We start from the raw sequence: 27,097 nt of genomic DNA, 5'->3' as shown, positions 1-27,097 counted from the left end.
AAATGTCAAGGGGGATGCAGTGAACTTTCAGGTTGCTAACGCTTTAGCGTTAATTCCCGAGGCCGAGAATCCCCGTCAGTTAGCAAGGAATATTGTGGCTGCTTATAAAACGGTTGGCCGCAATGCAAAGGGTCTTAAGGCTTTTCCTGATAAAGAGAAGAAGCAGCCCCAGGGTCAGTCTTCGGAAACTAGTGGTCAACCTAAGTCCAAGAAACAGAATTGGCCTAAAAAGCAGAATCAGGGTAAGCAACAACAACAACAAACACAGGTTTCTGCTCCTGCGTCTCCGATGCCTGCGCAGTCGGATCGAGTTTATGATTTGCGCGATCGCACGATGATTAAATCACCTGAAAGGTTTCAGGCTTCTGACCAACGCTCTCCTCGCTCCTTTCAGAACTCATCGGCTCCGTCAACCGGTGGTGGAGGGGGCGGCAGGGGCCGGGGTGGCCAGCAAGGACGTGGTCAGCCCCGCCCGCGTAACGGTGGAGACGTTTATTTTTGACGCCACTTTACGGTCGCAGGAGTATTTACAGTATGAATTTGTTCATCCTGCTCCTTTAGCAATGCGGCCGTTGGAGGATTTCCATTGCATCATTTACACTGATGGTTCGGCGCAGGTTGCGCATGGCTCTAAACATGCCTACGTTTCCGCATGCGCCATTGTGGTCGGTGCCATGGTGAACGATGAGTTCAAGTCCAGTGTCGTGCACACGCAGACGCTTGGAGACTGCACCGCACAATTAGCAGAGCTTCGTGCTCTGATGCTTGCATTGGAGTACGCAGATCCTGGTGTGACGACTTTGATCATAAGTGACTCTTACTACTGTGTCCAGTCTTACAATGAAAACTTGTTCTTTTGGATTCAGAATGAATTTCGTGATTCCAAAGGTAGCACAATAAAACATAAAATGATCTGGGTCCGAGTGGTGGAACTTAAAGAGAAGTTGCCGCTCGTGTTTGTGATTCTTACTCTCGGTCATCAGCGCGTGGGGGTCCACGCTGTTGGTAATTCGCTTGCTGATGAAGCAGCAAAGTCAGCGGTATCGAAATACTTAGTTGCAGCAGTCACAAGGTCCAAAAGCAATATAGATGATGACATCTTGGCAGCTGTTGCTGCGACCGAGAAGGGAGGTAAATATCCTGCGGGGTTCCCTTCTAAATACACATACCACTTAAGTCCCGATAAGGTTCCTTATGTGAAAATTCCTGATGTTGGCGAACGTCTGGTTCCCAACTCGGATCGCAGGGCTGCTTTGATTACAGCTGCGCATGAAGGTGTGGCATCTGCGCATGCGGGCGTCTCAGCCACTGTAACTCAGCTACAACAAAGGTTCTGGTGGCGGGGTCTGTACAAACAGACGCGCGATTATGTCCTTCAATGTGACATTTGCCAGCAGATTAAACCTTCAACTGCTGCGCGTCCGCCTCAGACACAGTTGTACATCTCTAATAAACCGCTTGGGTGCGTTTATTTGGATCACTGCGGTCCATTTTCTTCTGATACTGCATACAAGTATATCTTAGTAGCAGTTGATTCATGCACACGCTTTGTGTGGGTATGGCCACATCGGAGCGCTGATTCACGGACTGTCATCAAGGATTTGCTAGTCTTTATAGGGATTTTTGCCTGTGGTACCTTCCATTCGGATCAGGGTCCGGCTTTCGCGTCTAAGGCGTATAAGGATGCTATGGTTTCGTTGGGGGTTCAAGTCAAGTTTTCGAGTCCGTACAGACCCGAGGGTAACAGTGTAGTGGAAGGAATGAACCGTGACTTAAAGCAATCTTTGACAGACGAAGTTATAGGCACTGGCAGATACTGGTTAGCCCACCTCAATGGCGTGCAGCGTGCGCTTAATAATCTCCCTAGAAGGTCTCTGGGTGGGCGGACCCCATACGAAATGCTCTTTGGTATCAAGATGTACGTCCCTGACCTCGACGGTCTAGACTGCAAGGCCCAGGCCTCGGCCTTTGACGTAGATGAACATTGCAATGTTTTACAGGATCTACAAAAGACCTGAGACAGTCTAGCAAAGGAACATTTGCCCTCCACATCGGATGATGCGTTGCTGATCCCGGTAGTTGGCTGGCTACCCCAAGTTGGAGAACTGGTTCGGGAGAAGATCGATAACAAGAAAGAGTTTGGTCCCTCATATCGTGCACCGGTTCGAGTTCTTGGATTGAAGGGCACAAGAACAGTCATTTTACCACCACTTCCAGGTCGTAAGGAAAACAGATTTATTTCTATTGACAATGTCAAGACACACAGGGTGGCCGATTCTTCATAGCATGATACCGGCTGTTTCCTGTCCTACCATGGTGAGGCATTCTGTGCTGGCAATAACTTCTGGTGCAGAACAGGCGGTGTCCCTCGAGATGCCTGCCATATCCAGTCCTTTATTAAATACTATTCCTGTTACTGACATTGATGAGCTGAACTACACCTATCATGCTGACTTATCTATGCCAGATTTGCAGACTCGTTTGGCCGACCAGTCCAGATTCTCTTTTGACTCTGTTTCGGAACTTTCAAAGAAACCCTCAACTATTGCAAAATATGCTACCTTATTTCAAAAACATTTTTTAATTCCCCCTTGGACATACATTTGGTTGATCCTATTTTCATTTTACCTTTTTATGTCAATTGGTTTTGTGTTTTGATTTTTCCGCCTGATCGATGGTCACTATGTTAAAGAAAGAACAGGAATTCGGTACCTTAATGGAACATTGGCCCCTCTTTCCTCTTCACATTCAGCACACAGACTGAAACGAAACTTGAATACAGTCAACATTACTGCTTGGCCTGTCCTTGATGGTATTGTGTCGGATGCGGTTAGATTTCAAATACATGGCCCCACTGAAGTGATTAATGTTCCGAATGTGCTTAGAGTAAACATGGGGGATGTGATTAAACAAAATATACGTTCTGATGATTGGGATATTCAGGCCGTAGAAGCATTGTTCTCTGATTTGAAATATTATGCTGCCTTTGATGCTGAGGATCTGTATTTAGATTCTATTAATTATGGTGATTTGTTTTGTTTTCAAAATTATGGTAATCATTTTTTACATAAGACAAACTCCAGGAGGGTTGCTGTTAATTACACACAGAGGGAACACTGCCCAGCTCCAGTAATAGGAAGCTCCAGTACATTTCTGAAAAAGTACAGTTATTTTACAGATTTTAATCAATCGAATCCTGAGTCATTTTACTTCAGAATGACACAAAAGTCCATGTCCAAAGTTAGACTTACCGATACAAAGTTGCTGTATTCGAAGTCCTTTCTAGACAAGTTGGCTGTAGATGGCTACGAGTTCTGGAAGGGAATAATTGACCTTAAATCGGTTTGGGGTACCAAAGATTGGCAGGTACAAGGCACTGAGGCTTTGCACCGTGCATGTCTCATCCGGAATCAGCCGCTCAGCCCCTTCTAACACTGTTTCGCAACCGGATTCTTGATTGCTATGGAACCTTGCCGCTTGCGACTTTAAGCACGGCTTTTGGATTATCGTTTCGATTTTCCTATTTCACGTGTGTCCAGCCTGTGTTTCATTGCCTGAGCTGTGATTTCGACTGGGCCATTGATTTGTGTCTCTGCTTGACGACTTCTCCTGACGTCGATTTTGATCAGCTAATGAGCCCCGTAGTTGCTCACGAGTTGGTTTGTTCTGGCGAAAGGGTTATGGCCGTGGCAGCGATGCATGGACTAATGGGTCAGTGGGACATATCTGCAGCAGCGCATGACTTTCTGGCACATAGCGTTCTCGAGAACCCACTGAGTTGTCCTCTGATGTTGCTAGAGGATTCGGTGCTGGAGGAGCACGTATGTTGTATGTTCTTTCCCTTTGCTTAATTGGATGGCTGAACTGTTTTCGGATGATGACAGTGATTTCATGTTGGAAGCTGTGGCTACCTGTTTTGCATATTCTATCCACCCATGAGTGGCTTTGGAGACTTTCACTATTATGGCACGTGACTCTTTAGTAATTCTGAATGGTGCCTGTTCTGTTACGAACATTCGACTTTTTGTTCTGGGCCTATCATTTTATAAATGGCCTCAAATTCAAGTTTTTTAATATTTTTGTGTGGCCACTATAGGCATTCATACATATTTTGTATTATTAATTCTTATATACATTTACATACATTTAGCGTGGCTCAATATTGTTGAACTCTGCTTTCATGTTTTGCCTTTCTTATAGTATTGGCTTGTTTTATTTTTTTTTTCCTTTTTTAACCGTCCTCGGATCATTGGGGGGTGTCATATGGTTACTGCGTTTCTACATATTGTGTTAAGTTAGCATGAGTTTATTAAATGTTTAAACAACATATTTTCCTTTGGCTTCAGTTTGCACACGACACCTAATTGTTATTGTAGCTTTCAACCTAGACGAAAGATGTGATTTATTTGAGAATAATATGTTATTGCTCTGATATCAGTCGTGCTTGGTACAACTGTCTGCACACTGAGAACTGCACCCTCTAAGAATAACCTAACACAAGGTTGCTGAAGGCCTGATCCTCGCACTACATTAGACATAACACAAATAATGTTGCTGCCAACATTGGGCTCTACGCGGGTTTAAGATAGAGTTACAGGGAATGAATCAACACACTTGATGCTTCGCATGCAGAGAGCTGGTAGCTGTTGATGTGATCTTCTCCTACTGCCCATTAGAGGTATGGGCCCGCCCTGCTAAAAACCCAAATGAGACCTTCCTAGATATAATATAGTATGCTAAATAGGGTGCGCGAAATATAGGTGATACAGAATTTCTATAGATTTTGCATTATAATATGCTATCACCGTTCGCTTATTATGGACTAGTGACTATGCTGATAACTCTGATTTTTATAATATGTATGTTGGTATTATATAAGATACTGCGTCAGAAAGGCATTTTGTGCACTTCCATGCACAACATGGCAGTCCACACTATTTTGGCTGTATTTTTTACTTGATATTCTGACATACAACCAGTGGCGTAGCAAGGTCAGGTGGTACCCAGGGCGGAAAATTTCTTCTCACACCCGACTTGACAAAATGGCAAAAATATGTGTTTAAAACACATATTTTTGCCATTTTGTCACCCCCCTCAGTGATGACACCCGGGGCGGCCCGCACCCACTGCAACCCCCTTCCTACTCCACTGAATACAACTACACATACCATAAGCTCAATCACCCCATCTTTTCCAAAAATAATTGTAGACACTATTCTGGGAAGGTTTCATCTGCACACACCTTCAGGTCTGCACCCTATGGGGACATTACAAAATGAGCCGACTAGCTGAGAGTACGTTTTAGGAGTCCACTTTTATAGCCAACCACTTATTTTACAGCGCTCCAATGTTTTACAACTACGTTTGTGCATTTAAGCGCATGCACACACACCAGATTCCTAGTTTTGATGCATTAATAAAACATTCTTTGAAATATCAGAACAACAAACTGTAACACCACAGGATGCTTGGTTTCATATTGTCAAAGACATTCAATGTTTAAATATCCACTTCCTCTAACTCGAACATGAGGTAGTTTAAGATTATACAATTTTAAATGTACAGAATCTATACTATTCATCTACTTGTTATTGTCTCTTTATGTAAAACCTACCTGGAATTAATTACATGAAGTTAAGCGACATTTTGCAATCAGTTGTGATATAGGGGACTAGTTTCAGAGGGGAATGTAAAAACACTGAAGTTGAGACACAGATAAAAGGTGCAACATTGTATTCACTCACAATCTACTGAACATTGAAACAGCAGAATACGGAGCATAAAACTGTGATTCATGACTTACTCTTTCACCTCTTTCCCCCTTTAAACCTTGACCACCCTTTGAAAAAAAAGAAAAGGCAAGTATTAATAATAGGAACAACCTAGATTATGATACAATGATTGTCATTTTCCAAGTTCAACTGTAAAATGATTTCAATCAAGTTTATCAATAAATTACCAAAAAGAGGTGTTCACAAGTGTTCCAACGAAGTTAGAACAACGCTGTTCTGATAAATATATTTCTAAATCAGATACAGAGGGCTTGTTTTAGATCTCGGCGGACGGGTTACTTCGTCACAATGGTTACAGATATCCTGTCCACCAAAATATAAATCCCATAGGATATAATGGGATTTATATTTCGGCGGACTGGGATATCCGTCATTGTTGTGATGGAGTAACTTGTCTGGCGAGAACTAAGACAGGACCATCGTCTGAAGTATTAAGTCAAAACTCTATAATTACTATTGTAGGCACATACATCTGAACTTGGTTTCACGAGAACCACATGAAACAAATTAACATACAATAAATCTAAATTGGCCTCATTTAAATAGTCCGTAGTTGCCATGAAAATCTAAGTTAGATCCCTCCCACCATGCACTACAATAGACATCCCTGCTTTGAAGGTCATAGCTTGTGGTCTCCAAAGGTTGATTCAATTTGTTACTGTACTCTGCCCTGCCTGCAAAAACAGAAAATTTCAATTTATGTGCATATTATTGTACACTATAAATTCTTCAAATAAAACACATATGGGTGCTGATCATATGTCAATTGATAATGGATCTGTAATGCCGTTTAATAAACTGCCATATGTTTGGGTACCTTTTTTAATTTATTTTAGGTTTGTGAAAAGTGTGTGTGAAAATAGATATTAAAAACCAATACTCCAGGTTTTAATTCCAAGCTAAAATCGAAGGACTACTTTATACCGCTGGGTATTTTATACCGCTGGGTGCATGTCTCCCAAAACAATAGTTAAATCACACCATTCTGTGACCTAACTATAATGGTCAGATCAAACTGAAGTGTCAGTTCTTTCCATTATATTCATGAACTAGATTCCATACTAATACATTATCAATACTACATCACACTACAGTGTCATAGCATTTATGGGTTATCTAAATAGTTAAAGCCCAAGCTCCATTTCCGCCATACACCGAAGATACCCAGCATAGCAGCAGTAAAGATTCATTTGGCTGCATCACCCATCAATAACGCAGATTCACTGTTATATTGATAAACCTGGAAATGTAATTTTCCCACAGCCTAGGAGGTATATCGACTTTGTGTGTATGTCAAGCACCAGGCTTGGCTTTCAAATGATTGGACTTATTATATGGACAAGCAGGGATTCTTCATAATCTCTACTTAAAAATCCTAACCTCAATATTATGTCTTGGCCCACATCATGAGTTAGTCGTTATTGCGTACAATAGTTATAACACCCAATAAATACTGGCACATAGGTGTTCGGTATTTATCGGGTGTGATAATTATCACCTACCACCAGGTTTTGGGGAATAATATGAGGATTTTGGGGCTTATCACACCAAAATTGGTTTGTTTTGGTATTTACCGGGCCTTTTGGGCTGGTAAAATTTCAAAAGGCTTGAGCTTGTGATATTTAACACAAAAATCATACTATGATATCAGTAGCAACAGATCTTACTGAGCATATCGACATGTATTGGCCCACATGTAATGACCGCCCAAAGCTACTTAACATAATTTGAAAACTTCTTAGCAAGCTTAAAATTGCTGATTTTCAAAATATTTTGATAGTAAGACAGTTTGTCCGAATAAAATCAGGGACCGTATACTAATGCGTATATTCATTACCTATTTGAGAATCTACACGTAATGTGAAGGATGTGTAATAATTGCTTTGGAAGTACACAAGGGACTATGACAAACAATGTACTCAGGACCAAATATGAAACCAAAGCATTTCTTAATAACAGCGACTATTTGTTTGCGTCACATTTGTATGATATATTAAGATGATACATCTTTTAAAGAAGAACACAGAAACTCTTGTGTGAGTTGTATGCTCTACTTTTTGGGAATCAATTTTCCAAGCGGCACAAAAAACTAAAATGTACATTTTACTAAACATTTCTAACATTTACGCCTGTAAGAACTCATAATGTCCTTGAAAATAGGGATCCCTGCTGTAAATCAAGCGAACTATGCCGAAGCAGGAAGAAATGAGTAAAACTATGACTCAAAATGCCTTAGGAATCGAACACGTGTTCCTACCCATTTCTGCACTGTAGAGACACTTTGGTAGGGCATGCAAACATTTGCACAATCCCTTCTGTAATATCTAAGAAACAGTCAGAATTAGTTAAAGAATCCCGCTTTGACGATGTCCAGACCACGTGTCACAGTTTAGGGGCAAATCTGCAAAGTGCAACTCCTTCAACAACAGTTTTTTGGAAATGTTTTTCCTAGTGAGGGAGAGATTCATAGTCATATTGCTATCACTCGACACAGTTGGTAAGCCTTCATTCCCTTTTCACCTACCCTACCCTCCTTCTCTACATATCGCACAACCGTACCCAAACAAACACGCCAGAAGAAACTCATCCATATCAAAAGACACCAAGATACACACACCACTACACCTTTTCACAGACAAACTCGTAAAAACACTCGCACAACACAGAGAAGCAAATGACCTTGCTGGATCACACATAGCAACCTAAAAATTCTATTCTTTATAAAGACCTGGCTTACTCCCACATCGCCCCCTGTCTTTGAAAAAATAATTCCCAATAGTAATATAATCATCCATGAACTACACACCCACTCAGAACTGATTTCTGTCAGGATCTCTGCAGAGGTTTTGAGTCTCTCTACATCATTGTCCACGTTAGAAGACTTCTCTGATAGACTAACTTTCACACCAGCTTCTCCATCACAATTCACCTCCTCTTTCGCCCACCCGGTGACAGCAAACAGCCTCTTCTTCTAACGACACTTTCATGGTGATTTCAGCCTCCCAATGGAGTGTACCACTGAAGTCATGAGACACTTGTTTCTCTACATTATTGCCTCGGGCTTAAAGACATCTGCTATCACAGTTCCACACACACAAATCTGATGACACAGTTCTACCAGATTCCACAGGTACAACTGTGACCATTTACTTCTATCGTGCATTGCCTAACCTGCCAAGTCCAACTGAAAATTGACTGGTCCAACAATTTAGAGATTCCTACTCATATTTCTACACTTATGTACTGTGACAACAGACGCCACATAGATGGCCGTAGTCACACTAACAAATAGTTCTTTGCACCTCACATGACCAACACATACATTTAAAGTTTCAACGACGGACGTGCACTCACAAAGAAGAGGCCCACACTGATAGATACACAAAGACAAACACCTCCTAACATACCCATACACAATCAAAATGCAGGGATGGGGGTCGTTGACACATACACAAAAATGTAACTCTTGACATGCATGCACATATATATCCTCATATGTGCCCTGATGAAACATGGACACTTGTACATGTGTTGAACCAACCCAGCCACGAGTATCTCCTAGCTGCAGCGGCATAGCACACTGTTGGCACATGTAAGCATATTTTCTTAGCATTTATTCAAAACTCTTGACACAGCTATGTTATAAGGATGTCTGCAAGTGATATATCTCTGAACCCACATGAGAGATTTAATAAAACTTACAAATTGCCATCTTTGGCCATCTATAAATCAAGTGAACTCCCCAGCTGTACCCTGTCAGAGGGTAAAATACCGTCACTCCGCATTTTTTACTCCGCATTCCTTTACTCCTCATTCCATGATAACGCAGGTACCTTTACTCCGCATTTTTTTACAACGCATGCCTTTATATATTATATGCTTTTATCACGCATGCTTTTACAACGAAAATCGTTGTAAAAGCATGATTGGTAAAAGTATTTGTTTTAAGGTAAGTTGTAAGGTAAGTATATGGTTTTTGTTTGGTGTTTTGGAGTGTATGTTTTTTGGGTTCAGGGATATTTTAAGGGTGGGTTTGGGTTATGGGGTGCAGGGGTATTTAAGGGTTAAGGGGTACAGGGGTATTTTTAGGGTTCGGGGTAGGTTTGCGTTTTGGGGTACAGGGGTATTTTTAGGGTTCAGGGGTTGTTTTTGGTTTTGGGGTACAGGGGTATTTTTAGGGTCCAGGGCTGGGTTTGAGTTATGGGGTACAGGGGTATTTTTAGGGTTCAGGGGTTGTTTTGGGTTTTGGGGTACAGGGGTATTTTTAGGGTTCAGGGGTTGTTTTGGGTTTTGGGGTACAGGGGTATTTTTAGGGTCCAGGGCTGGGTTTGGGTTATGGGGTACAGGGGTATTTTTAGGGTTCAGGGGTTGTTTTGGGTTTTGGGGTACAGTGGTATTTTTAGGGTTCAGGGGTTGTTTTGGGTTTTCGGGTACAGGGGAATTTTTAGGGATCAGTGGTAGGTTTAGCTTTTGGGGTACAGGGGTATTTTTAGGGTTCAGGGGTAGGTTTGGGTTTTGGGGTACAGGGGTATTTTTTAGGGTTCAGGGGTATGTTTGGGTTTTGGGGTACAGGGGTATTATTAGGGTTCAGGGGTAGGTTTGGGTATTGGGGTACAGGGGTATTTTTAGGGTTCAGGGGTAGGTTTGGGTTTTGGGGTACAGGGGTATTTTTAGGGTCAGGATGGGTTAGTGTTTAAGGGTGCTGGGGTATTTCAAAGGGACTAGGGTGGGATTAGTTTTTAGGGTGTATAGGGTAATTATTAATTAATAAAAATTAAATATATCTATATATATTTTTATATATATATATATATATATCCATATATATATATATATATATATATATATATATATAGATATATATATATATGTGTGTGTAATATTAATATAGTTCTAAATATAATGGAATTTTAAAGAAATAATATTTCATTTTATTTATATATGTGTGTATATATGTATATATATATATATATATATATATTTATATATATATATATATATTTTTTTTTTTAAATAAAGTACTTTTACAAAGTATATGACTTCACCACACATGCATTTGCGTTGTAATTGCATGCGTAGTAAAGTCATATGAGTTGTAAAAATTTGCGGAATTATGGCTTGAGGAGTAATGGTTTTTGCGGACTTAAAAATGCGGAGTGATGGTATGCGGGATTTTTGTTTGCGGAATGGAATCATATATTCCTGTCAGAGGCAGAGGATTTTTGATTCCCAAAAACCAAATCACTGGTGTGGGGGTAGGTTGGGAGCGAGTAGATCTCCACCTGCCATGAACCAAATCGTATGCTATAATATATGATGAAACATGCCTTTCCGTTTTTTTTCTTTTTTTGTTTAAAACCCATTGAAATATGTTTTAAAAACATAGATTTCTCATTACGTCAGATAAAATAGACATAGACTGCTTGATCACTGTGTGACAAATAAAAAGTGTCCGATAGCAGGCCATAGATAAATGATATGACTATAAACCTTTAGATCCCAAGTGTTAGTAAGCGCCTGCAGGGCACCCACTTCACACAGAAAACGCAACCACTGCTTCGCCCCTTGCAATATTTTAAAGACCTGCTGCCTTACTCAAAAGGCCCTGATGGGCTGAGCCCCTTCATATCTAAAGGACAAATTAAATTACTACTGTCCTGCAAGAACCTTTAGATCTAGTGGCAAGGAGTTTATGATTGTTCCCCGCGTCTATGCCACCAGACTGGCAGAACAGCTTTTTCCTTTCTCGCTCCTTCTGCCTGGAACCAACTTCCGCCCCATCAGTTTTGCTGTTTCGGACTTTACCGATTTTTTTAAAACTTTTGAAAGTTTGGCTTTTTTTAACTGCTGTGGTGTTTTTTATGCTGGCCCAGCGCTAAAATATGCCTTTGTGTATGATTTGCTAACATAACATAACAAAGTATCTTACAGGGAACCGTTAGGGTGACGCAGCACCTGAGTGATATTGTACATTGTTGGTAGTTTGTCTGCATCCTGTCTAGGGCGAGGCTACAGTGGTGCCGAAAGTGCAATGTCCCGGAGCCCATTGACCTGGGGGGTCCATGAACCCTGATAGTTGCTGTATTATACTATCACAACAGTTGTCAAAATATCCCATTTTCCTTTCTAACACCTGGGTACTGCAGCCTGCAGTCCCCTGCCAGACATTTCTCCAGAGGGACGGGCACAGAGAGTGATAAAGCAATTATTTCTAAGAAATGTGCATTGTCCACCAAGGCAACTTCCTAAGAAAGTCAGTTCACCTTAAATAATTATTAATTTATTTATTTAGACATGACTTTCACCGTGGCCCGTGGATGAAATATACAGAAACAGAAAACAAAAGCTAAGAGTAGGTTATAGTCTCAACAAGAAGTGGGCTCACAACCTAACAAGAAAAAAAACAACAACAGAAAAGATAAAATTATCTAATGTATATTCACAAAGCCCATCTACACTCCTTAGGGAATCAAGTCGTTGGATAACAGATTTTTATTAAGTAAATTGTACTCATTTTATGGACTTCAGAAGGATGAAAGGATAAGTGGACCTGCCGGGATTTGAACCTGTGACAATAAGCTCAAATATAGATGTGAATCGGGGAACAGGCACCAAAAATGCAAGCTATATCTTAAAACTCTTATAAGAGTGGTGGGGACTATAGGATGAAAAAAAAAGATTAGGCCCATTCTGTGATAAGCACACTCTACAAATCAGAGCACTTTAAATGGATAAGCGGTTGGACTGGTAGCCAATGAGGAGGGTGGGGAGCTGCTGACATGTGTCACAGTAAGAGAGGTTCACCACTATTTTCCTAATTTTACCTGGGATAACCACATAAGAATTAGAATCACATTGAGGGTTCATAACAATGTTACAGTGAATGCCCAGAACGCTATTACCATTCAACCTACAACACCGTAATCTTAAGTCTGGAAAGATATACATGTGGGGATTTGAAAAGCTAGTACAGTGAGGTCTAGAGGCACAATACTGTAAGAATTTGGAAAAGTATTAGGTCAAGGATCTGGAACCATAATACTCTGAGGGTCAGAAATCTAATGCTGTGTAAGTTTTTAAAGCACCAAGATCAATGGCCCGGAGAACTATACCTGGCCGGGTTTGGAACGCTATAACTGCAACGTATCTTAATACATTTTGGGCTGCGTGGACCCCTGCTTAACAACAATGTACAGTTAGGTCCCTTTTTCATCTAATTCAAGCCCTCATGATGCCAAACAATATTGAATAATCCATTAAACGTTCACACGTAAAGCCATCTGAAAGCTCCAGCTCCTCGGCATCCACCAGTCAGATAGCGCCAAAAGAATTTCTTGAACAAGTATTGAAAAAGCTATTTGTTTTTTAGATTGATTACAATTTCTTGGGTATTACAACACAAAAAATATTTTACTTATAATTGAGTGTCTAACTAGCCACTTCCTCCCTCTGTACAAAAGAAGAGGTTAAGGCTAGTGGCTGTTAAAGAAAATCAAAGCAGTGCATGGTTGATTGTCACCATTCCTTGGGGAAATATAAATATTTTCACATTAATTCTCTTCCCCTGCCTTGGCCCTCCTGTCCTCTTTCTATGTGTATACTTCTCTTTCTACACTTTGACCCCAGCTCATTTGAGTAAGAGAAAATGGAAGGGGGCCGGATAGAGTGGGAAAGAGAACAGTATAGCAAGAGGAACAGGAGGTTTATGGTAGAGAGAGAATGGTGAGGTAGCCAAAAAGTAAGATACAGTGAGGTGGGTAAAGAGAGGTACAGATACAGTTAAATGGTTAGAGTGAGGTACAGCACTAAAGATAGGGTAAAGCGCAAAGGCAGAGTGCGGGGTGCACCGAGTGGTGATGGATGCAGAAAGAGAAAGTAAAGGTAGACAAAGAGGTAAGTTGCAAAAAAATGTAGAAGAAGAGAAATAGAGCTAGATAGGTGAGGTACTGTCAGAAGTATAGGGAAAGGCATGGTAGAGGGTCAGTGATAATGTAGAGAGGGACAACATAATATGTAGGTTGTAAATAGACAGATTAGGCAAAGACAGTAGTGAGGTATGGAGAATGGCAGAGAGAGGGATGAAGAAAAGAAAAATGGAAGAGGTGAAGAGAGAAAGGAGTTGAATATGAGAGACAGATGTGAGGTAGAACAAGAGAAGCACATTCAATACAGTGAGTGTGAGGTAGAGAGACAGGTAAAGAAAGGTAAGCAAGGTACAGGGCCATTTATAAAGAGAGCGATAGAGAGACGTGAGGTTGAGAGAATGAGTGGAAACAGAGAAGTAGACACAGAAAGAATAGAGAGAGGAGATAGTGAAAGCAAAAGAGGGTGAGGCAAGGAAAGTGAGATAGCATATAAAGGAATAAGGTTAAGGGAACAGAATTAGAAAGAGAGAGTTGGGATGTGGAGGAATGAGGTAACAAATTAATGATGAGACAGACTGAGAGGTTAGATACTGATGGGATGAGGTTGAATAGCGAAAGATTAGGTACTGGGAGAGATGTAAGGTAGAGACAGAAAAAGATAAACAAGGCATACAGAGGTGAGGTATACATTTTTGAGGTATAGAGATGTGAATGAGAGGTGGAGAGAGGCGAGACAGAAATGAGGATAAGATAAAGGGGAGATACATTGGGTTGTGACCTAGAAAAAGAACAGTGATGTGCAGAGAGAGGGGTCAAGTAGAGAGATCTGAGGTGGACAGGGTAGTGAGAGAGAGACAGATAGACAGAGGTGCGGGTGATAGAAACAGTTGTACTGAAAGAGAGGTGAGGTAGACAGAGTTGAGGAAGAGAGAAAATGGGTAGATCCACTGAGATGCAGAGACCGATAGCGAGAGAGAGAAAAGGGTAAGGGTGAGGCAGAAGAGATGAGGTGAAGTAGAGAAAAGCATGAGAGAGAAAGATAAGTGAGGGAGATACAGAGGTAGAGGGTGAAAGGAAGAGGTGAGTGAGGTAGTCAAAGAGAGAAGTGTAATCGAGAGAAGGGCAGGGGTTTAGCTATCACCCAACATAAAAGGGGAAATAAAAGAACCACTTGTATTTGTGATAGAAAAGGAAGGAGGTTTTGAATAAACTTAAAAATAAATGTTGCGGAAAGTAGGAACATCCCATATATTATATGGAACTAGATACCCCTAACAATAAATCTGTTACTTACAATGTCCTTATACAATCCTGGATTATTTGTTCCATGTACTGTGAGTGATCACACCATTACAGTGAGCACTGAGCATGCTATTGCCAAGAGCATGCAAACTATTGCTTTCAAAGAGGTCTTAACTGTATATTGATGAAGGCCAAGGAGACTCCTCCCATGCTGGTCAGACACCTGAATACTAAGTTAGCCGAAACCATTGGTAGAGCCAAATCCAAGGAAGCTCTTCCTGTCTGTGTTCAGAATATCAACAAATAGGTCTTTAATGTTTGAACTATGTAGACATGTTTTTAAGAGTAAAACATAAGAGTAAACAGGTTTTGTTTCAGTGGCCAAACCTTTATCACAAGTCAGCTGTCACTTGTGGAATGTGTTGTTTTGGAAGTCTGGCTTGCGATCTCTGAACTCCCTACAGATCTGTATGCCGGCTCAGGTACCTCTCTTATTTAAGGCTGAAACTGTTTTTCTGTAGTATAATGTGTATTAGAACATTGGAATGTTGAGCGCTCCATTGAAGACAATGGAGTTCTCTGGGCTTCTAATGGCCGGTAGAACCAAGGAGCATCAACATTCCAATGATTGTTCACTGCAACAGCTGTGAAAAAAGGCTTCATGGAGCCCGAGGGGAATTCAACCCCGTCGGGCTCCATGAGGCCTTTGTTTTTCAAATTAGAACATTCTGCCCTCTAGGGGCGGAATGTTCTAATAGCCTTACAGCCCTCCGTAGCAGGCTCTACCAGCCATTAAAGGCATGGTCCCTTGTTAAAGGACCTCGCATTCGGCTCGGGCCTTTAACACTGGAGAAAACCTTTACTGGCCGGTAGATCCCGCTACAGTGGACTCAAAGGCTATAGTAGAACACTGGAGTGTTGTGAACTCCACTGACGACAATGAAGAGGCTCAGGGCTAGTAATGGCATTGAGTACCAACATTCCAATGTTTGTTTCTGTTTCTCCATTTTTAAATTAGAACATTCTACCCTCAGAGGGTGGAATTTTCTAATCGCCTTATAGCCATTCTTCCTCGGGCTATACCGGTTGTTAAATGTCCTCTACCTCGTTATACAAATGGTACAGCCATCAGCAGCTGGCTATAACGCTATACAATGTTTCGGAATCCCCTATAGGGTGAGTTCTTTTCTCCCTATAATAAAAAAATAAATACATACTTTAATCGAATGAGATGCTGTGAACAGCCTGGCATTCAAGGAGAACTTGGAGGGCAACGTTCAGAATACTGCTTCCACAGAGTAAAGGTCAATGTACATCTTAAAAAAACTACAATGCATATTTACAATGTGTTTATCGCATGACACAGGCAATCAATAGCAGTCAAAAGATTTAAAAAAATTAAACACAGTAGAGAGTTTGTTGACATCACTGCAGTGACTACTTGTGGTCAGCAGTCTTTTGGGAATTCGCAAGAGGCAGGTGGTTCTGAGAACTTTTCAAAAATCGGTCCAAGCTTGCAAAATGTGCTTTTCTAGGAGGAGAAAAAAGTCTAAGGAAATATAAATTATCATAAGGACATGCTATTAATGAGTGTATTTGTTTGCTTACCGTTGGCCCAATGTCACCTTGTGGTCCAATCGTTCCTGGGACGCCTGGGGCCCCCGGAGCTCCGGGTCCACCCTGTTTGGGACAAAGGGAAGAATGGTCTCATTAAAAAGGACTGTTTCGTGGTCACTAGATTGCAAACTGTGCATTTTGATTATCTGCAAGGCAGAGACCCCAAATCAGTATCATTTGGCAGGAAAATGTCGAATACAGCCTGTAGTTTCATCCCTGTCAGTATTTCTGACTTACATATTTGTTTCTATAGACAAAGGTAAAATCTGTCAGTGGGGCAAATTTCAACCTTTGCACCGAGTTACAAGAATTGAAAAGTCAGCTACTATCGGATGGAGAGATGCAAAGTTCACAGTCAAATTTATGGAAGCCTTGTTATTAGGTGGTTACTGTTTCAATGTATTTTTCTCTTTAGTTCTGTTTTTTATGCATTATTTCATTATGCATGGCTCCCCGCACACCCGCAGCCAAAAGATCATCAAACTGAAGGCAACATGGTTTAAAACAGAAATCCCAAGGGCACAGGCCCTCTCCATCTAAGCGCCTTGCATCTGGAACCACATCACAGTAATCACTACAAATGCCCCAACCCTGTTCACATATAGCAACGACCTTAAGGTGCACAGCATCACAACCGCGACAGCCCGCTTCTGCACCCAAGGCCTAGAATCCTCTCCAATCACGCGTTGCCTGCATCTTTACCACTGACCCTGTACAGAGCACTGTAACCTTAGGTAAGTTTGAGCTATACGAATGCCACATACATACTATAGTTTATTATACATATTCATAAAATGTTTATTTAAAACTAATCTTATACATACAATAACACATCTGAAAATATGATGCCTACATTTCATAACTACACATTAATTATCCAATAACCTTGCTACTATACTTGTGTTCTTCCTACTTATTTATACTGCAAGTTCTTCCCTCTTTCCCTTTTCCTCACCCAACCTTAATTAGAAAGACATACGCTTTCTGAACATAAAGCAAACTCTAATATGTACTCTTTTGTATACAACACTCATTTGCCGTTTTAGCAGTAATATAAGTTACAACATTCAGATTAGTACTCGGTTTGTAATGCTTTTCAATTCTTTTGCTTTCCATTAATTTTAAATGTGACATATGAACTATTCTTGTGTAATTCATTTTTCTTTTGGGTATACGTTTTCAATACATTATCCACTATGCTTGACTGAGTCGTATTTTTTTGATACCTTTTAACACGTTTACTTAGACTGTTTATGGAGAATGCAGTTCTTTATTTCTTACTGCAGTGTTGCAATAGTGGTTTACTAAGCACCATTTTTTCTGAAAGTTGCCTTGTTGCTTCAGCCAGGCTACCAATGGTAAACAAATGTTGTCCTCGTTGAAATCTTCCTGCACATATGGAATGGAACAACCTGCGTGCCTCCGCCCAAAAATACCATGATGTCTATAATTCATAAAAAATATTTATCAACCAATAGAAATCTTTTCATAAAGTCTGTATGAACAGGATATATTTACCAAGAATTGCACTTCAGTGCCTTTATGCTACTCTAAATTTCTTTATCATGTCAAATATAATTTTGCTTTCCTCTTTCCATTAGTGTTGGGAATATGCATCCTTTGTTATGCTTAAAAAGTGAGTGACTAGAAACTTTAACACAATCAGTCACTTTACAGCCCAATAAACGAACTGTGTGACTAAGTACTGTTAATGTTACCGGGAGCTTTCTCATGGCATCTTAGCTTTGAAGAAGCAGGTAGCTCCTGTGTTAAAGTACACATGCCAATTGAATTAGGAAGGTCTGATTCAAAGATCCTTGGGCAAGAGGCACAACATCAGCTGTTTGGTAATTTAAAGCAGAAGTGGTAAAAAAGGGCCCACTGCAGGACATTTGCATATATATGTTCCTTTCAATTGTATTATCATACTACATCTATATTACATGACTGGCCCCTATACAATACTGATGGTGAGCTCAATGCATAGAGACATCTCTACCACTGCTTTGGTTAACGGATGGAAACAGAACCATTCATGGTCCAGTTGTGGGGGTTAAACAAGGAATTCCACCTTCACATCTTCTGTTTGTGTTATAGAGCTTTTAATAAAAAACATCAGGCAGTACATGGACATCAAAGGGGTGATGTTGTGCAGATCAGCATTCACTGAAGCTGCATCTTAAGGCTGCACCTATTGACAGATGCTACATTTCAGCCTGTAGGCTCCCACTGAGACCCACTGCCATTCCCTGTTAAACAGGACTGCAAGAAGATCCTAAGAGAAATTGGGGTCGGAATGCAGCTGATGGGCTGAGTTTGCCAGTGCTCCTCCTCCTTTGCCACATCAGGACGCTACGTTTAGCATTCTGTGGTGAAAGGAACCTGATGGCAGATTTCGATGGCTAGGAGTAACCTCGGCCTTGGTAGCGACATTCTTTGCATGCAATGAATTACAAGCGGATGGGGTAATAAATCCCAGGCTGCACTCTTCAGCGGTGTGACGCAAGTGAAGATTTTGCTGCCTTTACTGTCACCCATGAACGTCCAGATCTGTGCAGGAAGTTGAAAGGGGACGCTCAGAAATTGCTTTAAGCCACTTGTTTTGGACTCACCACGCCGGACAAGTCAGGCGATTAAGCGAGTTTATGGTGTGTCCTCCACAGTGCCCACCAGGTTTCTCATCGGGGGTAAGTGCAGTCGCTTTGTTTGCAGTAAGGCACTACTGATTGGGGGTCGCTGGTTAGGAGCCAGAAGTTGCTTCTATTATTTACCAGCCATCCTTACAGGGAAGATTTCCCCAGATAAACAGCATGCGGCACCATAGGCGGAATCTTTATTAAAATACCTAGTTTAAAAAAAAAAGATAATTGGCAGGCGCAAAAAAAGTGAAGTTATTCTAAACCATCAGGCGTTGCAACCCACTTTGATACGTCAGTTCTGACTCAGAGAGTGAAAAGACGAGTGGGACAACAAGCAATAGCATGCGCTAATCGTACAGCCTTCTCACATAAAGATTGTACAATGTCCAGTAACACAGAAGAAAACAACATAAGCACAAGTGCAAGTGTTCTAGTACAGGATCATAGTAACTCCCAAGGGGAAGATCATGAGACAATAGACATCCTCGGCGTAGCTGTACAGACGCAAACTCACCCGATGAGATTAATGAGCCATTGCAAGAAAATTCTGCAGAGATACTTCAGGAGAGAGAGGAGCAGGAGGTCAGCACTGAAAAGCTGAAGGGAATTATGAATACTATCTATTTACGAAGGCAAAAACTTGTCCGAATTCCAGTGGGAATTCCGGCATTGATCTGCTTCGGAAGTCAGACAAAGTGCAGTCAGATGTGTTACAGTCTCCACTGGCAGCCACCCTGCTCTCTCCAGGTACAGTGCCCGTCATTTTGGAACAACCATTGGCGCAGACGCCAGAAGACCCATGCCCGATAGAAATCAAGCAGACTGCCCAAGGCAGCAAGGCGCAGAATTAACCCGGCCCGAACTGGATACAAGAGGGGCCTGCCACTACTATGCAGTGAGACGTTAAGTCCATGCTTAATGTCACCTTGGAGGAAATAAGGGTTCTCAAAGCCTCACGCAAACCACAGAGATTGCAGCTCTACGTGCAAGACTCTCAAAAATAGAGGGGACCGTGGCTCAAATTCCAGAGAGGCTCAAAGAAGCGGAGGCTCAGATTTCACAGCTAGAAGATCAAGTAGCCATTATGCAAGAGATCACTTTATTTCAGAAGCAAACATCCTCAATAGAGTTTAAGCTGGAGGAGTTGAAAAACCACTCACACTGCTCGAATCTCCAGATTGTGGGAGTTCTAGAAGGTCTGGATGGACATCAAACGCTCAAATGGATCGATTAAGAAGCATGTTCTCCCGGACACTGTGGAGCATTGACAAGAGCCCATCGCGTTCCAGCTCAACAGCTTCCAAATCAGAAATTCCCACATACAATTCTTGTTGACTTTGGAGACTTCCGTGTGAAAGAACAAGTATTATCTGAAGTCATTAAACAGAGGTAGTTCAGTTCACAAGAGGTGCTTCTCTGCCGCATATTTTCCGATAAGTCAGCATCAGCAGCTAAACGGGTTAGGGGATTTGTAAAAATGCTTTATCTTTTCAAAGCTCAGGGTGCCCAGGCAATGATCGTGCAGCAGTCCGTGCAGCAGTCCAAATTGAAGGTGTTAATAAAGGGGCAATTTAATTTATCCTGTGATGTATCTGAGGCACAGGAACATCTGCAGCAGATTACTAATAAGTCATAATTGAGCGATATAGCCCTTTAATCTACATCTGCACTATTCAGCTGTGATTAGCCTGTTGTTTTTTGATACTCAATTAATTTGATGAATCTGTGTAGTTATAGGGTCCTTTTTTCTGTTATGTTTTTCTTCACCTGCTTCTTTTTCCTTACTTTCTTTTCTTTTTCATTGTTGCATGTCCTGATGGAGGTACGCCTGGAGGAGAAAGGCTGATAGACCTTGTCACAAGGTCATTGTGCCAGCCTTAATGGGGGAGGAGGATAAGCATGTCAGGTGTGAGTGGGAAGGCGAACCACTCACCGTTGTTTTTGGGGACAGCGAAGGTGGAGGAAGGAAGGGGAAAGGGTAGGAGGAAGTATGGTGAAGGAAAAAAATAGAAGATCCTAGGCGTTCGCAGTGGAGTGGAAAGAGCAGGGGAGAAGGCATAAGATGATAGGCTGGGTTGGACTAATCCGAAGCAGGGACTTTGGAGATTCAGGAAGCTGACAATCAAGGGAAAGATGCTAGGTTTGACGCTGTCAGTACTTCGGTATATCACTTGTGCAAACAAGGAGAGTAGGGTCATCACTAAGATGATCAACTTCACCTGGAACTTGAAAGTGAACAGACGAAGATGATTTTCAAGTTCTAACAGAAGGATGTCTAAATAGTGCCAGGCATCACCACAATCTTGGGAGGGCTCTTCATGTGCCACTGCATGAGGAAGACCCTTCAGAATTATGAAGACAGCCAAACAGGCTTCCTGATGGACAACTTTTTTTGTTGCTAACATGGAGGTACCGCAGGTGGGATGAATGGGTATGCATCATTCCCTGAAAATGTGCACGCATGTGTCCGTAAACATTGTCCTGGGGATGCCTTTGAGGAATTTTATGGCCGCAATGCATCGACAATTTTCAAAACAAGGATGTACATAAACAATCGTAAATCAACAAAATTACTTGTTATGTTTAAAGAAGGAGGTTTTGAGTAATTTGATTCATTGCACTTTATTAATGTTTTTACTCAAAAATGTAATATGCACTTCTTGCTGAAAATAATTTTGTCTAGATAAATTGGTCAGAATAAAATGTTTTAGAGTTATCCAAACATTAATATTTCTAATGGTTAAGTCATTGGTAAAATGTACGACAATTATAAAGAATTAAAAAATGATCAAATGTGTATGTGAATTAAGTGTCGGCAAGTGAAAGCAGCATTAATCGGTTATCACTTATTAAGAAGTGATTATGAATTCATCGAGTAGACTCTTTTCTTTAGATATGCTATGCATAGGTGGAACTTGGGCGGACCAATCTGGACTGGAAACAGCAACCCCAGGCCACTGGACACCAAGATCACCCAAGTGTCAATCCAGTCAAAGGATGCCAATGAACTTATTGCTGTCCTGCCATTGGTGACATCACCACACATATTGAATAATGTCTCCTCCAGAAGCCTGACTAACAAGCAAAAGCCCTGGTGGAAATCTACCTTGTGAACGGTGGCTGCTCCCATCAAGAGGTGCACACAAAAGCCCATTGACCTTTTGTATGATCCCCCAATGCTATACCATTAATGATTACTTTTATTTTTTAAAGGAGCCCCTATAGCATTAAGGGATATTATTTTTAAATACAACTGCAAGAATGAATTTTTGCTATCACGTGTGGCCTCCATTGCTGTTTTCACACACATTTAAAGCAGAAAACAAACGGGCTCCTGTCTCATACATATTAATGAGGCAGGAGTTTTGCAAACTCCTGCAAATGGGCATTTTGATTCCGCAACTAATTTATCAGCTACAGGGGAAAAATAAAGGTCAAGTCGCAAATGATGGCAGAGGCATCTCCAGTGGATTCGGCTGTGGAAAATCTAATTAAAATACTGAAGTGACTATTTGAAAGCTTTTGTAGCAGTTATCCTCCTAGTAAACAAGATGGGGGTTCATTAATTCTTAATTGAGTAGATTTGGTGCAGATTTTGCCATCCCGGGCACCAAAACAAGAGAGCTCGACCCTCCCCAGCCCAGTTTCTATGGTACTTGGGTTTTAGGGCCCTTTGAAACAAGCGAGTGACAGAATAAATGAAGTTGTCTATAAGAGGTTTCTTACCAAGACTGAATAATGCTGTTTGGTAGAGATAGGGTGGCAGGTATGAGATTAAGATGCCAGAAAAGGTATGCCTTTAAGCGCTTTTTTATCACAATGAAGAGAGGTTCTTTGGTGGACAGGAGTCTAGATTTGTAAAACAACTAAAAGTTGGGCCACTCAACTTTTATCTCCTTACCAACCTGAAGCGCTATCTTTCTTGTTCGAAGCATAATTTGCAGATCTTCTGATGAATGACCAGGAACAGTGGACATCACGGCTAACACTGGAAACACCACGTTGCTTTAATGTGAGTCTAACACGCTAGACGTCTTCAAGGAGCAGAGACGGATAGCTATGGTGATAGGCCTCATGGAGCGGAGAAGGTACCGAAAAGTTGGCAATTCAGATTAGAGAGGTTCTTGGGGAGACCAGAAGAACAGCTCTTAAAATCCAACAGCTATGGCCTCGAAGCGCTGTGGCCAGAACACTGAGCTGATGGACAGCAATAACCATTTTTGTGCTGGGACAAATACTGTGCTTAGGCCCTGATATTTGGTGTTAAAGAGAAATCTAAGTGTCGAGAACCCTAACACTGTAAACCCAAGTGGTGGGATTATACGAAAACAGCTGCCCAAAAAGGACCGATGCCTGATGAGGTCTTTCCAACCCTGGCGAGGGAGGAATCTCTCCTGCTGCCTTTGTGCATGACCCTGCCTGTGACTTAGAAAATGTTTGGGAGATTGTTATTTTTATCTGCATGGAAGAGGTGTGGCACAGTGGAAGAGGTGTGGCGCAGCGGCCAAGATGCCTGACCGCGGATCCCGGTGTTCACGGTTCGATCCCCATGCTGGCGGCAGGTTAGCCCAGCACCATGTGACTCTGGGCAACAGCTTGCTTAATCTTCCCGAAAGCCCCTAGTGCCTTGACACCCTCGGGTAATTGTGCGCTTTACAAATACTGGATTTCATGAAACTACTCCTTTTGCGGTGCAAGTGATCTACCTGAGATTCCGCATCTTCAATCTAGGGTCGAGGTAACCGTTGTCAGCCCAGAGAGTGATGGAGACATGACCAGTCCTGCCCAGGATGCAATTCAAGACTCAGCCAGAAGGAGGCGCTGCAGCACCTGCCATGATGCTGCACGACAACCCCAGACGTGCCCACTCTATTTCTGGCTTGGAAAAGCACTGCCATGCGCTGGTGCCAAGGGGCACAAACGCTAAGACAAAGGCTGAAGCATAATCGGTTTTAATCACTGCAAACCTGAATGTGCCTTTGTTTTTCAATACCTCTGAAACCAAAGTGCCTTTTTTTAGCTCAAACCCTCAAGTGCATTTATGTTTCAACACCCTTCAATACTTCACGGATGAATGGGCAGCTTCACCGCAGCTTCCCATATTGTACTTGGGCCAGGCTTGGCATCGAGCTCACAGCTCTGTATAGTAAACACTGTTAGTGCCCCTGATATTAATGCCAAAGCATGGCGATGCCACTGTTGCCGCTATTATTCTGGAGGGTGCGACTTTGCTGATGCAAAATAATAGCGCTAAGAGGCACAGTGGTACATAGCGCTAAGAGGCACAGTGGTCCAATGCAGCTCCAAGGGCCTGGTACATTAAAGCGTTTTCAAAAGAAGTCTGTTTTCAGTGTTCATAAACCCCAGATAATGATTTGGCATTATTTCTATTGACAAACTGTTCACTCTGGCCATTCCAAAGAAGATGTACTTGTTCAGTTTTCCTATCTCTAAAAAGCAGTGTGCTTTGACAAAGCCAGACAGAAAAATGTTCAGCTTCGTGAAATGTCACTAAGTTGGAAAAAGGTAGTTGTTGAGAGGCTGTGAGAGGTAGCAGGAATTACAGGAATCCCACAGCAGAAGGCCTCATGCCTCAGGAATCCAGCTCCCTGCTCAGGACATGTGGCTGCACAGACTCTGACAGCAGAGAAGGACTGTCAGGGGCACACGGTCTGCCCACTGGCCTGTCTATCGCACGCGGTGGCTCTGGCCGCCACTGCCCTTCACTTGTAGGCACTTCAGAACGGCGCCACTTTAGAGATTCCGCAGTTTCTTCATAGTATTTTGACATCCCACAGCATCAAGGTGCACACTGCGATTTGTGGCCCAGTGTCACGACACACTGTGCAACAGTAGTCCCAGGCAGGGTCAGAGCGGCCTATAGGGCAATCTGGCAGTGCCAGAAGGGCTGGTCTGACCGGTCAGTGGGTGAGCCTTTTTTTGACTGTTACTGGGTCAGTTTTTTCTTTACATTTCTCTGATATTAAGACACAGATTGCCTGAAACAAGCACAAATGCAAGCACTCACACCTATATAGCATGTTGTTTATAAATACAAAACTTTGCAGAGCAGGTCCACTCTTTATTTATTTTTCTATTCGCTAATGAGGTTCACTTTACTTTTGGTGCAAGGTTCTACTTTCTGGTCCAGTTTGACGCTGGTCCCAGTAAGTGGACAGGGCATAATTAGGCAGGGGGTGTATGACAGGGCTATACTTCAGAGCCGAGATGCTCCACAAAAAGTAGCGCATGACCGGGGCATTTTTTGGGCCTCCGTGGTTCCCGTACCCGACATCTCCACCTGACAGTTCGAGCGCCCGCCATAGGTGGAATGTGGCAGGTTCAGATTGGTAACATGGGCACTCGGGAAATGGCCGAAGGGCCGGTAGCCGAGTTCCAGCTGTGGGCTGCCTTTTTGGCGGCCTGGGGGTTGTCTGTGCTGTTAGGATGCCGCCAGCGGCCCAGTAGGTGCCTGAGTGGCCATTCTAGAGGCAGATGGGCCAGCCCATTAATGTATGCAGATTGAGCAAGGGCAGGGGGCCTGAGCAGAGGTAGCCTCACTTGCATTCATGTGTGGCTCTGCAGTGTGAACTAAACTGAGCAGTTTTTTTAATCAAAGTGAAGTTAATAAAAGATGTCCCCCAATCCCTTTCTTTACATAAATCTTAACTGAAGCAGTGTTTTGCGGAAAGGCAATACGTAAATGTGGCCACTTTTTTTTGGTGTGCCCGGGCCGATATTTGATTCCAATCTAACCCTGGAATGTGGCCATGGCTTTCCTAGTCAAATGAGCTTAGAATTAATTTGGGTTTCCGTGGTCCGGTGACCTCAACCTGAGGGTGTTTCTCCCTTGCAGAACTATGATTGTTCTTGACTTCTGAAATTACCAGATCTGCATGCCAGCAGGTGGTGCTCAGCTTTAAAAATGTCTGTGATTGCCAAGTTCCTTAGGGGAGTGCCAGGAAATTTCGTTTAAAAAATGCAAAACGCGAAACTTCCTGTGTCACAATGCCAAGCAAGAAATCGATGTAAATAAAAAATGGGAAGCCTCCCTCTTCTAACGGGGTGCACGTGCTTTAACATACAGCCAATTTGTAAGAGTAAAACAACGCCATCTTTTTTTCCGTTTAATGTTCCCCTGGCTCACAATCTGACATATCGGATGCATGCTTACATGACTTGTACCCTCTTAAAGAGATTGAAGCTTGGGGAATAGGGCAGTGAAAAAGCAATGTCTTCTCTTTATGGAATGCAACGGTTAGGTCTCACCGAGGCCCTGCTCAGGCCTTAACATTTATGAGAGTCCAATCCTGCTCCTCCGCACGGACAATTGAGACTTCACTTTCATTTATAGAAACCTCGGATTGGAACCACTTTTCAGAGAGCCTTTTACAATAGCGATCATATTAAAAGTGACGCACTGGCGGCGCAAGGGACTTGTAAATAAACCCCATTGTTTTTTATTACAAGTGTCATGTCATTGCACCATTACATCCTTCATGTTAGTTAAAAAAAACCTTAAAACGTAGAGTGACTCTAGCCCCTAGTAGTAACATTTAAAAATATGTAGCAGACATACGCACATGCAGCAATCCCAAACTGCAAGGCTGGCTCACCTTCTAACACCTCCATTTTGTGACGAGTCTGCTGTAAAGTCTATAAAATTGAATATTCAATGTGAAGTCCCCCTTCTTGCTAAAGCTGTAATTTAACTATACTCAAAGTCTCCTCCTTAACTGCTTAACTCCTCGCACTACGTGCATTCTGTCATTCCACTGACAGGCGCCTAGAGGCACTGAAGCAAGCAAGGCGCACCTATAAATCTCTCAAGCGCTCACTCACCTGAGGTTGGCCCGAGACATTGAAGTGTTTAACCTGCACGTCACACAACAGACTAGTTATTTTTCTTACCATACCGTGTTTTCACAAAATACATCGTTGT

The 27,097-nt window shown here is 42.1% G+C and overlaps 1 protein-coding gene across 1 annotated transcript in view; it reads right to left on the bottom strand.

The window, feature by feature from the left end:
• COL14A1 (collagen type XIV alpha 1 chain) overlaps window positions 1–27,097 on the bottom strand; it is a 514,343-nt gene that overhangs the window by 22,430 nt on the left and 464,816 nt on the right. Inside the window, exons 42-43 of the mRNA XM_086966163.1 lie at window positions 16,508–16,579; window positions 5,804–5,839 (exon numbers count right to left, since the gene is read on the bottom strand). Coding sequence (XP_086822289.1) covers window positions 5,804–5,839; window positions 16,508–16,579 — 108 coding nt within the window. The remainder of the gene's footprint in view (window positions 1–5,803; window positions 5,840–16,507; window positions 16,580–27,097) is intronic.

This window comes from Lissotriton vulgaris, chromosome 4_1 (genome assembly GCF_964263255.1).
Source record: "Lissotriton vulgaris chromosome 4_1, aLisVul1.2, whole genome shotgun sequence".
NCBI classification, from domain to species: domain Eukaryota; kingdom Metazoa; phylum Chordata; class Amphibia; order Caudata; family Salamandridae; genus Lissotriton; species Lissotriton vulgaris.
This window is presented reverse-complemented; position numbering and strand designations above follow the sequence as displayed.